The sequence below is a fragment of the Cryptomeria japonica genome, chromosome 3 (assembly GCF_030272615.1).
Source record: "Cryptomeria japonica chromosome 3, Sugi_1.0, whole genome shotgun sequence".
NCBI classification, from domain to species: domain Eukaryota; kingdom Viridiplantae; phylum Streptophyta; class Pinopsida; order Cupressales; family Cupressaceae; genus Cryptomeria; species Cryptomeria japonica.
In genome coordinates, this window is record NC_081407.1 from 238,300,203 (window position 1) to 238,314,405 (window position 14,203).

Consider the following 14,203-nt stretch of genomic DNA (forward strand, 5'->3'; position numbering starts at 1 on the left):
AAAACAAAGTACATATATGGAAATGGCCATTTGATGTGCACTTGATATTGAAAACTGAGTCTAATATGAGAGGACTTGAGCTTTGGGTGCTCTGGTCCTAGTGACTAAACTGAGCTGATCTAGACTTTGTTTGTTGAAATATACACTTTCTTGGGGAGGACCAAGGTGCTGGGTGCTCCAGTCCTTGAAATTCGGGCCTTAATTTTGCAAGTGGAATTGTGATAGTTGATTGAGACTTCCCAAAAAGTGTTGGCTCTGACATAAACCTATACCTGTACCTACAATCTGAAAAATGGCGTGCTTGTGCCTATATAGGGTTTGCCTTAGTCAAACCCTTATTTTGGTAATTTCCACCTCCATAAATAGCCGATATAATATTGAAAAATGTGTGTTCCCTATAATCTCATGTGTTTGTAAGATTCCTATGAACTAAAATACAAACTAGAGTTTTGCCCTGTGTTTGGAGTAAAAACCCTAAATGAATGTAAATGTAATACTTCAAATCACAAATGCAATGTAGATCTAAAACAATGACGTAAATCTGAAAATGAATGATATCTAGATTTGAAACTCACACATAGATATGAAAATAACATGAAACCATACCAAACCCTAAGGGAGAGGTACAAGCCAATCAACAACCAGTGAAGATATCATTCTTCAATATATCTTAAGCTTCCATGAATGACGAAAAAGGTTGATGAAGAATTTGATGAATGATGAATTTGATGATCGTAGACTCCACATAAACCTATACTTTCACTTCACACAAGGATCTCCTTCAATTGCTAAAGTTGGATCCTAAAATGAGGGAAAGAAAAGGTTATATATATGAAACCCTAACTTTAATTTTGATCACAGAGCGACTTAGAAGCGATGAAAATTTCCACAAAGCGAGATTTAAACATTATAATACCACCAAATTAAGCTCCCAAAATTTGGGGAGAAAAAGTCAGGATTGGAATGGTACCATTCTGGTTTGGTCGACTTTTTCCCAAATTTTTAGGGATGTAAGATATCGTGATTATAAATTCAAATGCAACACGGTAGGTCAGCCTAAGGTGTTTAGATATGCGAAAATATGCATTGAGGATGAGAATTAGGACTTTGTTAGGATTAATTAAAAGAGAATAAAAAGGGGTGTGCTTAGGGTTAAGGGCCCAATTTTATAATATGTGAATTGATGAGAGAGGCTTTGAGATTAAATTAAATTAATTATTAAATGCTTAAAGGAACCTTGAAAATTCAAAATGCAAAATGTAATGGAACACACTAAGGTGGGTGCTAACCTAAGCGTGGAATTGGACAACCCTAGGTGTACAATTTACGACATTACATAAATAAAATCTATAATAATATTGGTTTTACTATGCTCATCCACAACGACCATATTAAATTATCGCAACAAAAACAACCAATGCATTGTTAAACCACTTACCATTGGTTTATTTATTAAATTATTGTGCGGTCAGTATGAATACAAAACATGATAGTCGGTGATAAATTAATAGAATTTATTGATTGCATGCACTATAATGATAAATTATTTTTCAATTTTTGTATAATTAAGACCAGCGTCCTATATATTTTTACCACGATAAAATAAATTATATAATCTAATATACCATCTTTTTTGCCTAATGACAACTCCTATGGCTATGTTAGATGCATCCATGTAGATGTGAAAATGAAACATCCAATTTGGTCCTTGTAACACTGGAGTTGTGATCAAGAAATATCTAAGAGCTTGGAATCTTATTGGCATGCATTTATCTAAACAAGGTCATCATATTTAATGAGTGATACATATATTACAAAATTATACCAAAATATTTATATAAATTCATAGTAATATCTAACTAATGTATCTAAAACTTGACCAATCAGAGGAAGAGGAAAATGATAGTTCCTTATGATAATATTGTGTTTCTTACAATCTATATAAATATGCCACTTTCGTCCTTTCACAAGAAAATTCACAAGGTGCATGAAACCCATTGGATGTCAAAAATAAGGTAAATGAAGCTTACATCTAAACATTTTCTTAAGTTGTCCTCTAAAATGGCTTGGAATCCAAGGTTCATCATTCATTGTAAGTGACTAATATGTTTATACTTTTTTTTTATGTTAATGTAGTAAGTGTAGAGATCTAGATGGATCCTTCTACATCATAATGATCCAATAAAATTTTTTATTTTATGACATTGGAGCATGGTGAATCTTAGTTAACTTTGTTTTTGTAAGTCTAACTTGCTATTTTATGTTGAGTTGCATAGTGGGGAAGATTTTAATTTTCTTACATAATGTTTTCACTAAATCAATATTCTAAGATAGTGTATTAAGAATGAAGATACAATATAGTAACTAGTGAAAGATGTTGAATTATACTATGAAATTTGAAGCCTTTGTCACAAGAAAGAGATTGTTAAGGGACATGACATACATGTCAAACAATTATCAATTTGTGGGTCAATGTTATTTGTGTTTTGTAATGTCTCAAGTAAAATGTTTTTCTTAAATATTTTTAAATATAAAAATGTGCGGCAAATTTGAGTCAAAATAATAAATTTCAAACCCTCATTCCAACATAAAATGAAACACACAATGGTTTAGAAATTTCCTTGCACAAACTCCCAAATCGTATTTTATAGATAAAATATAATTTTAGTACATGTAATTTATGCTATTACAACAATGAAAAATCCATCACAAACCATAGAAACAAAGCTAAAAAAAATTAAATTAAATACACACTTGAAAACATCAAACTCACCCAACACTACTACCTTTGATTGACATTGATCTAAAAGATAAAATTCATCAACATCGAAGTTGATTAAAATGACAAAAAATATTATCTACTATAGCAACAAATAGATCATAAATAACACCCAAAAATTCACACAAAAAAAATGAAAACAAGCCACAAAATTTTCACCAACAACGAAGAACACCAACTTCACTTCAAACCTAAACTTTGTCAAAAAAATACCACTTGAAAGATGAACACTCTAGCTCATGGTAATAATTAAGAGGCACAAAATCACATTAATAAAATACACATAGCAACATCAAGATCTACTACAGACCTAGAATTGCACACACATGTAGACCACATTGAAACTTGTTGGATAGTAACAATTTGGAGGGAAGCGGATCTTAGATTGTGGTCAATAGTACGTGGGCATAAGCAGTATCCCATTTTTTTCAAGTCGTTGTTGAGTGAAAATGAACTCACAGTCATTTAAAAAATACATCTACGAAACAAGATCTAGTTATCTACATAACAATAGATAACATGATCCTATTTCTTAGATTTAGCTTGGGATCCCGAAGCGTAATGGGATCCCATTTTTGTGTTTTTGGATAAGTCCAAAACTTCCAATGGAGGTGAACTCAACTTTGTGCTTTTATCTAGATTAAGAGGGATTTTAATTCATGCCACTTGGGTCACGAGTTAAATTGTCATATGATTTTGGGGCACTTATAGTGTCCATTCCCAAGATGTTGGACATATATGATATGCATAGGATTACAAGGTTAATATTACCCTATTCTCAATAGATTGCTAAAGTGAGCATGTGGTTATAAAATGGTTGCGATATTACTAAAGTGCATGATTTTGGACATTCACATTTTTGGTCTTTGGGTGGTCATTGACTTGGACAAGGTTGATTGGTTGATCTATCAATGTGGGTAGTGGTATGGAGGTAACAAACTAAATGTGTAGGAGGTTGTGTAGTTAGAGTTTTCATATTGATCATGAAAGTAAGAGTGCGTGGTCAACAATTTGGTTGCATTTCCTTTGTTGGAGCCATTGAGCTAAAAGGTAGAACAATTTAAGGATTCTAAAAGGGGCAATTGGATGGTCAAATAATCATGGATCTAATTTTTTTAATTCCAAGGTTGAACCATTTCACTTCCCTAGATTGCTATAGATCGTAGGGGGGGCATTTTAGTGGCACTTACATGGATGATATTTCCTATGAGGGCAACCATACATAATTCCAAGACTATTGTGCTTTTTTAGAAAGAGAGAGAGAGAGAGAGAGAGAGAGAGAGAGAGAGAGAGAGAGAGAGAGAGAGAGAGAGAGAGAGAGAGAGAGAGAGAGAGAGAGAGAGAGAGAGAGAGAGAGAGAGAGAGAGAGAGAGAGAGAGAGAGAGAGCCCTCTTTGTGAAGAATGTGTGTCTTATGAGTTTCAATGGTGTTTATGTGCAAGGTGTTGATTTAATCATTTACTTCACAAGGAAGGAGCGCTTGATGGTGGATAATTGTGTTGATGTGTGGTGTTGCAGTTCAAATGTGTGAGTGAGCTCTAGAAAATCATTTAAGAAGCATTATTATGATGATTTTCATGCGTCTGGGTGCATTAGTATGAATTGCATTTAGCTCCTAGAAAGCATTCACGAGGAAGGAATTTATTGTACAATTTTTATTCCACTTACCTCTTGGAAATGGGTTAACTCTCTTGTTTGATGCCTATTGTTTTCTTCTTGATTTTATTGTAAAAGGAGAGTTTGCTCTAAACTTATTCCTAGTCGATTACTTCTAAATTCAAAAGAATTGTCTTAAGTTTTTGTAGGATGGACTCTACTTAATCCTCTTTAACCCTAGGAGATGTGAGCTCGATTATAGGAGGGAGATATTCACAATAAAATAAAATAAAATAAAATAGATGAGTGTTTGGTGAACTTTTTGGTAATCTATAATTCCAGGACATAATTCCAAACTATTAACACATTCTATATCTTAGACTCGAGTAGTCTAAGCATAGTCCATAAGTCTTCTCTTCTATTGTGAGGCAACTTAATTTCCATTTATTCACACGAACTATGCATCCAATGGGGTTCTTAGAAATATTGTAAAACATAACATTATGCCTTAATTGCCTTTGTGCAAGGAAGACCTATGCATCAACAAGCTGTAGTGAGAGATGTAAAATGTTTTCATAATTTCAAATGTGGATGATGCTCTTTGGGGATGATTGGTCCTGATAAATGAAAAAAAGCTACATAAAATAAAACAACAAAATTAAGAAAAAAAATCATATTTTATTAAAATGATTCAGTATAAAGCATAGTTAAAACAAACAATATAATTCTTCAATTTTGAGACTTTATCTCAAATAAGAAAGTCATTAAAACATTTTTTATACAAGATTTTATAAAAATTGAAATCAACATAACCATTACACTTTCTTCCACTCCCTTTAAACACAAGTGCTAAATTTTAAATAACCATAAAATAAATTAAAATAAAACTCCTAAATAATCTTAAGTGATAAATATATTTCTAACGATTTATAACCTTTTCTATTAACTAGTCTATGAGTGACCCCGAGGAAGCATACAAAAAATCAAAATCTCTCCCAATACAAACAAAAAATTCCCGCCTCAAAGATACTTACTCTCCCGCCATTTATCGAGCGAAAGAAAAAACGCCCAATACCACTTGCAGTCCAGGAGGAGGAAGAAAGGGGATCACCTGCAACAAAAATGAAGGGCAGATCCATACAACTGCAAGATGCCCACAAGCACGATGATATTGAATCAGTGGCCTGCATTCTGTGGGACAGCCATGGCAAGTACCTCATTACAGCAGGGGCGGACAACAACATTCTCATTCATTCACCCTCTTCTCCCTCTTCAAAGCCCATCACTCTTCGTCATCACAAGCAGGCAGTCACAGCCATGGCCATCGCGTCTACAAGTCTCGCCTCAGGATCTTTAGACCACTCTGTCAAACTCTATTCTTATCCAGGTTATTTATGGTCTAATATCCACAGAATTATTGCATAGCATTTAGAAGCATGTTTCCATCCAAATTGTCTCTGGGATTTTTTTTGCTGTTTTGCTCTCAAATTTGTGTTAAAAGTTCATTTTAGAAAATATGTTATTATCTAGTTTTTCTCTATGATATTTATTCTTTTGCCCCCAAAACCTACGCAGTTAGATTTTTTCTCTGCTTTTCTGTATATTTCACCCGCATTTTTTTTAATGCATAAAATTCAACAAGAAAACATGTTTCAAAATAAAATTCGTGCAAGATTTTCTCCTATGGTGTCGTAAAGTATCACTCATAGAAATAAAATTCAATCAGATATGTGATACATAATAATCTAAGGTTTTCTCCTCTGTCGTCTGTTAAAAATCATGCGTATATTGTCGTCCATAGAAGATTTTATTAACTGATTTTCCTGTAATTTACTTCTTTGCTCTTTAAAAATTCAAATCAAATTCAATCAGAAAAATGTTTTAAACTAGCTTCTCTGTAGTCCCTTTTTCAACTGATTTACTCATAAAAGCTTATGCTTGCAATTGCTTAGAAATTTGTTCCAACGTGATTTCTCTGCAGGTTGTTTTTCTTCCTTTCTACTCTAAAAGCTTCCGGTGAAATTTAATCAGAAAAATGCCTCAGCTAACTTAAATGTAGTTTTTTTCTCTTCTTTGACCCATAAAAACTATTGCAGTTGCACAAAACTCAAGTGTTCCAATCTGACTTTTCTGTTTAGCTGATTTCCAAGTACTTTTCTTTCCTTGCTCTTTTACCCATGGAAGTCTATGCAGAGGAAATCCATCAGAAATATGATCCAAACTAACATCTCTGCATAATTTATCTCTGGTCCTTTTACACTTTGAGAATTAGATGTAAAGTTCAATTAGAAATATGGTGTCTAATAACTTCTCTTTAGTGTTTTTTTGAACTCTCTTTTGCTCCATAACTCATGTCGATTTACATGTAAACCTAAATCCAATTAAAAAGACCAAATGGGGTTTTCAGTGAGCTATTTAAATTTATGACGTTGTAGCCTCTATCAAGCTGAGGTTTAAGCATATGAGCATAAAATTTAATTTGAAAAATGCTGCAAACTGCAATTACTCCACACACTTTCATGTCTCATCTGTATCTTTTCCTTTCCTTTAATTCATCAAAAAATTTGCTTGAAATTTCAATCACAGGCATGGTTTAGACTAACTTTCATCTGGTTTTTTTTTTTTTCTCTTTTCTCCATGTTTGGTGATGTCTTAGTTTTAAATTTAAGACCACAAAAATTGTGCTTGAAATTTCAATCACAGGCATGGTTTAGACTAACTTTCATCTGGTTTTCTTTTTTTCTCTTTTCTCCATGTTTGGTGTTGTCTTAGTTTTAAATTTAAGACCACAAGACCAAACTGGGTGTTTGGAGTACCACTTAAATTTATTGATTTACAGCCTTTGTCAAGCAATGATTAACCTCTCATTGATTATGAGAATTTTGTCATTTTACTATTAATATAAATCCAGACCAAAATACCAAATTGGGTATTCAACAAGCCTATTACGCTCGTTTAGCTTTGTAGCCTGCCTCAAACAGAGGTTAACCCTCTAATTGCTTAGAGGAGGCTCCTCCAAGGAAATCAAATTTGTACTTCTTACTTGTGAGCAAAGTTTAATAAGAAATATGTTGATTTTGCTAGTTTAATTCCACCTCTTCACCTCTGCGAGAGTCGTACTATTGTCATTCTATTGTTAATCACTAATGAAAGAAAAATCATTGCAAATGATTCAAACACTTCATGCATTTAATTTCCTAAAATAATACCTCATAATGTTGGATTACATAAATGTCATACGCTTGGAGAAATGCTAACTAAATCTTGTGTTCCAGGTGGAGAATTTCAGGGCAATATTACAAGGTTTACTCTGCCGATACGCTCTCTGGCCTTCAGCAAGAATGGAGAGTTGCTAGCTGCTGCAGGAGATGATGAGGGTATTAAGCTAATCAACACCATTGATAGCTCCATTGCCAGGGTGCTCAAAGCCCACAATTTTCCGGTCACAAGCCTTTCCTTTGATCCAAACAATGAGTTCCTAGCATCTGCAGATAGTGATGGCACTGTTATCTATTGGCAGCTATCAACAGGGAAACCTATGCATACTCTGAAAAAAGTGGCGCCCAATACAGATTCCAGTCCAACAAGTTTAAATCAGATTAGTTGGCGCCCTGATGGGGAAATGCTGGCAGTTCCAGGGAGGAAAAACGAGGTTTCAATGTATGACAGAGATACGGCAGAGAAGGTTCTCAGCCTTAAGGGGGGTCACTCTGATATCATAGGGTCTTTGGCTTGGTCACCCAATGGAAAGTACATTGCAACATCTGGGGCTGACTGCCAGGTCATGATATGGGAGGTTGATAGGAGGCAAGATATTGATAGGCATAAGTTTGAGAAACCAATTTGTTCACTTGCATGGAAACCCGGTGGGAACACTTTGTCGGTGATTGATGTGTTGGGCAGGTTCGGTTTGTGGGAATCCCCTGTTGCATCTCACATGAAGTCCCCAGCAGATGGTAATATTGAGAATACTGATGACATGGGATTTGAGGAAACATTGATGGGTAAATATGGAGAAGACTTGGAAGACAGTGATGCTGGGAGCCTGGATGGGATAGGGGATGAGAGCGAGGATGATGAAATGGGCAGGCTTCCTAGAAGGATATTGCACAAGAAGCCGTCTGTTAAAATTGAAAATGGGGAAGAAGATAATGACATTACAGAGTTCAAGAGTCGCAGAGATAAATTGAAAACAAAATCAACCATGCAGGAGGCATTTCAGCCTGGTGCAACACCAAGGGAATCTGGGAAACGTAGTCTTCTTTCCTATAACATGCTTGGAAGCATTATCACTTTTGAAAAGGATGGTTTCTCCCATATTGAGGTATTTTTCTCCCCAGTTTTTAGTTGTTTGCACTAATTAAAAGCAGAATCACAAAAGAAAACCCGGTCACATTAACAAAATTTTAAACCCATGTAAAATATTTAAGGTAACGCTATAGGCCGGTTTAAGGCCAAAGTTGTGATTGTTGCCATATTGTAACCTTAACACATAAATGATCAGATTGAATTATTCAAAGAAAGGACGAATTGGATCCAGAATTATCCACAGCAAAGATCTCTTCAGAGTCTGTTCAATCCATACTTTTCTATACGTGTCAGTCTATTTGCACGAATTACAGTGTATTACATACATTCCATAATAGATGCACCACATTTTTATACATCTTGATTGTTCATCTCAAGTAAAATTTAACTCAAATTAAATATAATCAGTAATTTAAGTCTAATCATGTGCTCTGATCAGCTGTTCTAACTGCTAACCATCGTTAGAAACTTAGAAGCTTGTACTGTTTTGTAGAAACCTTAATTTATCAGAGAGTTTTGGCATAGACTATCCAGGGGACAGAACTGCCTCGAATGCAGTTCAACCGATATATTTCTCAGAATTGTTTTTGAGTTACATTGATCTTCTGGCTAAATTTTCAACTTTTTATTTAATGCAAGCTATGTGCATCAAAGGATATCAGATATTGTATCCTTTTGCATAGCTTCTTTCAGTAATCCCTAACAAAATCATCAACACCTTTCTGTGTCATTAGCTAATGTGTTCAACAGGTGTATTTAAGATTGCAAGAATACCTAGGCCAGCTAGTGATAGTTTTCAGTCAAAATTAAAAAGCCAGACCTAGATTCAGATATATTTCTAAGGTGGATTACCGAGTGTATCTCTTTTGAATATTTCTAAGGTGTTTAGAGATTTGTTCCCTGAAAACGTGAGGAAGAGTCTGTAACGCAGCGCAACTACTGATTAGAGCTTGGTTATTGATTTAATAGAGAAGTACTTTTGTCTTAATGAGAAAGCATAATTCCAAAGAATAGCTAAAATGTAAGTGGTATAGATGCAATACACATTGATATCAAATTCAACAAAGAAAATATACTTATGCAAAATTTGTCAATGCAGGTGGAATTTCATGACCTTGGAAAAGGTTTCCGCGTGCCCTCCATGAGTGACCATTTTGGTTTTACCATGGCTTCTCTTAATGAAAGTGGAAGTGTTTATGCAAGTCCCCAGAAGGGCGAGAAGAACCCAAGCACTCTTATGTATCGGCCTTTAAGTAGTTGGGCGAACAATAGCGAGGTTTGAAGCATTATTTTACTTTAGTAAAGGATTTGGCTACTTAGTTTGACGACAAGAAGTTGCTTATTGCATATTATTTGTTTATTCAGTGGTCCATGCGATTCCCGATTGGAGAGGAGGTGAAGGCTGTTGCTCTTGGTTCAGGGTGGGTTGCAGCAGTAACAAGTCTTAATTTCCTTAGGATTTTTTCAGGGGGTGGCTTGCAGGTTTGACTCCCTTTTAACACATTTTTCTGCCTCTTAGGAATAATAGCATGCTGCAGAATCTCTATTCCTGTAATTTCTTGAAAGAAAATAGCATCAATATCACATTGAGAGGATCCCTTAAAAAATGCTTTTTTCTCCATTGGATCACTGTAAGTTTGATAGTCCAGTATATAGACTGCCCTCCCCAAGTGGCCACATTCAGTCCTTCACTGTTGACAAGGCGTATGCCTGCAATTTTATCCAGTAACAAAAATATTTGTGAGTTAGTTTCTCTATTATCCACAGTCAAAGTAACACTTTGTTTCATTCCTCGTGATTCCATTTGCCGCATTGGCCTAATTTTCTCAATTATATGTGATGTATTGACAAAGTACAAAGTGCTTTACTCCGTGCATTCAGTAGGCTTTCTTTTGGAGTAGCAAATGTACATTGACTCATACGAATGACGATGAAAGAGAAGTTATGTTTATAATCCTAATGAAATTGAGTCCTAGGTTCCTTATTGGTGGTTTTGTTCAAAGATTTAGTTGGTGTTTGGCAGTTCGCCAATGAATTAAAGCGACTCCATTGAATTTAAATTGTATCACAGGATGGCAAATTCCAGAATTCAATGTGATTATCCAACATTTTGGTTGGTGTTTGTGTATGAAGAAAATAAGTCCTTTGAACTTAAAATTTCCATAACGGTGTAGCAAATTCCAAAAGTCAAATCAGACGGAATTTGAGTGCCAATCTATATTTCTTTTCTTGCTTTATAAAATTCTACAATCGACGCTATATTTCTTATCATTTGAAAATTATATTGTTCCACAGAAATCTGTCCATTCTTTAGATGGACCAGTGATTACTGCCGTAGGACATGAGAACCTCCTTGTTGTTGCCACACATGCTTCAAGTCCTCTTCCATCTGGTGACCAGGTAAGGCTCAGATTTCGCAAGATGATTGTAGTGATGTCTCTACTTAACAGTATGTAATCATGAATTGTTTATTTTATTTTTTTTGGTCGATAAAGGTAGAGCCACATTTTATATTAATTTTGAGTAAATACATATGATTATCACTGCATTTCAAAAAATTCAAAAAACCTCTGCTCTTAGGATCACAGAGGGCCCTTCAAAAACAGAGCCTTGAAGCTTAGGGTTCAGCCATTTTCTTGAATCATTTAAGGTTTAAGTCTAGAAACCAAAACATATGCATAAGTACTAATTATATCCAGGTTCATCAACCTGAATTCAGAGTTTTAAACTGAAATTAAAGACTAATAAAAATTTACAAGGATAACTGTATATTCGATAAGCAAAAGAGTATCCATAGAGAGCCTAGCTTGTGGACGCAAATGTTGCTTTCTTGGGTGGCCTTGTCCCCTGCTTGCTGGAGAGCCCCGACCACGACCCTTGCTCCAGCAGTCTGCACCTCTGTTCATCATGAATTGTTTATTCAATCAGCTACTTTTGTGCCTTAAATTTATTAGCTCATGGACTTTGTATTCAGGTGCTGGGATTTGAGGTGTTCAGAGTTTCTGAAAGACAACGCTATTTATCTGGTCGGCTTCCTATAACCCCCGGCTCTCATCTTACATGGCTTGGATTCAGTGAAGAAGGGATGCTAAGTTCATACGATTCTGAGGTATTGGATCTCTCAAAAACATTTTTAATGTGACATTCTGTGCTACAAGTCGAGCTGCATGAGTTAGTTCTCTAAGTGTGAGGAAATGCAGGGAAATTTGAGGGTGTTCACCAAGGAATATGATGGATGTTGGATACCAATGTTCAGGTATGAAAATTATTCATTTTTACGAGTGATTGAGAGAACCTGATCTGTGCAACTTCTTTTCGATTGCTTTAGATAAAAAATTGTACAATTCAATCACAATGTTGCTGCATTTTTTTCAGTGCTGCCAGAGAAAGAAAGTCAGAAAATGAGAACTTTTGGATGGTAGGGCTAAACAACACGCAGGTTTTCTGTGTTGCTTGCAAATCGCCTGAGACTTATCCACAGGTATGTTGGCTGGTCAAAATTTTAAAACTTGAGTTGCTTTTGAAGAGATGTGTGAAGTATTTATCTCATTATTCTGATGTTTCGTTGTTGTAATCTTAGGTAAGCCCAAAGCCAATATTGAGTGTTCTGAACTTATCATTACCTCTTGCATGTTCTGATCTTGGGGCAGATGATCTAGAAAGTGAATTCCTAAGAGATAGCCTACTTCTTTCACAGGTAGGTTGCATTTCTGAGAGTCTTGCAGCTAAATTACAACTCATATTTATTCAAAAGAATTGCCTGATTTAATATATAATATCAAGTTTAAACAAACTCTGCAGATGCAAAGCAAAGCAGAAGAGGCTGCGACATGTGGCAGTGAAAACAATAGAGAGACTACTATATTTAAGATGGAAGCTGCACTTGATCGATGCCTTCTACGTCTCATAGCAAATTGTTGCAAGGGTAAGTTACTGTTGAGTATCGCGCAGAATCTTTGCTTATGTTCTAGGATAATTCCGCTGCTAGATTATTGATCTAACCACACAATCACTTGTCCCACTTAGGAGACAAGTTGGTTAGAGCAACAGAGCTGGCAGCAATGTTATCATTGGAGAAATCTTTACAGGGTGCCATAAAACTTGCCAATGCCATGAAGCTTCCCATATTGGCAGAACGATTTAATGCCTTGTTGGAGGTGGGTTGGAATTTGTACTTATTGTATTCTTTGCTTGACATTCATGCACAGTTGTTTGGATTAGGGAAAATTTCAATGAACTATAGTTTTTAGAAGCTCAGAAAACTTAGTGAATCTTTATCAATTCTCAATCAATTTCTATTTATGTTTCTTAATATTGTCAGGATAAGATACTTAAAGAAACCATGGAGTCCATAGCTTGCAAGGCACCAACTTCTGATGGTCCATATTTGGACAGTCCAGTTTACTTGGGTGCCAAACAGGTCTCATTCAAGACGCACACTGGTGACATCCCTCATCTTCCTCATCTTCAAGTCAAGACAAATGACGTTCCCCTAGAAACCAAGACAAACAAGACAAACGATGCTTCTCTAGAATCCAAGCATACTCATACTTCTCGAGGGTTATCAAAGCATGACACAAGAACTGAAGTGGATGATCTAGAAGCTAAAAGAAAGGAACCCAATTCGGTACATGGTGAAGGGAAAAAGAGTGCAGATTCACAAGTCCAAGCTGCACTCAGCAATGGCTCTGCTCAGAAACCAGGTAACCCATTTGCCAAAGCCTCAAATGCTTCGGCAAACCGAACCACAGAAAGCAATGGTTCATTATTCAATTCCATAAAGCAAATGAAGAGTACAGCAGAAAATGAAGGGAAGCGAAAGGACAGGGCAGGCACAGGTTGCTCTGCTCAGAAGCCATCAAAACAAGCTAAGAAATAGTGAAAAGAATGGCTCGGTTGGCAGAGTATCAGCCACAAAACTATGACAAGTCATGCTGCATGTCTGCAGCTACCACATATGCCTGATATCGATAATTCAAGGATCATTACTATACCTTTTAATTAACTTGACTGAAGCAACCGATAAAAGGGAAATATGAGCTCTGCATAGAAATGCTTTTTGGAGCTAACTCAATGTGAAGGTTTTAACGCCTCGGTGGCATTTTCCTGTGGGAATCATGTACATCTTTTAGATTAACTTCAGTTCGATGTATTTGTTTTACATAATTGCAAATTTTGCTGTTCATCAAATGAGTTTTCTCCTTTTTTGTAATACCAGATTAATGGTCTGTGTCTGTGGTGATCAGGAATCGAGAAACCGTGTTTGTTTTGTAAAACTTTGTGTAGGAACCATGGACGAGGTAAAGAAATCGTAATTCGATATCTATGTTACATGTGACAACTCGTTTTGTAAATTTTGTAAATTTGTATATGGCATATCAGATGAGGTATTTTTAAATGCTATTTGGTAAATTTGTGTATGGCACATCATATATAAGATTTTAAAACGCTAGAGGGAGGGCTTGAACCTCCGACCTTGTGGTTAACAGCCACACGCTCTAACCAACTGAGCTACTCCAGC

At 35.6% G+C, this 14,203-nt stretch overlaps 1 protein-coding gene and 1 non-coding gene across 2 annotated transcripts; one reads left to right on the plus strand and one right to left on the minus strand.

Annotated features, from left to right (window-relative positions):
* The first annotated feature begins 5,352 nt into the window (after nt 1-5,352).
* Nucleotides 5,353-13,855, plus strand: LOC131074386 (protein ENHANCER OF LHP1 1). Its single transcript, XM_058011007.2, has 12 exons — nt 5,353-5,761; nt 7,650-8,698; nt 9,782-9,958; nt 10,048-10,164; nt 10,978-11,082; nt 11,657-11,791; nt 11,883-11,938; nt 12,058-12,163; nt 12,263-12,379; nt 12,484-12,607; nt 12,709-12,839; nt 13,004-13,855. Exons 1-12 carry the CDS (start codon nt 5,497-5,499, stop codon nt 13,559-13,561), a joined length of 2,940 nt encoding a protein of 979 aa, XP_057866990.2. The 5' UTR covers nt 5,353-5,496; the 3' UTR covers nt 13,562-13,855.
* Nucleotides 13,856-14,129: 274 nt separating this feature from the next.
* TRNAN-GUU (transfer RNA asparagine (anticodon GUU)) lies at nt 14,130-14,203 on the minus strand. The gene has a single exon. It is a non-coding gene; the product is annotated as a tRNA-Asn (tRNA).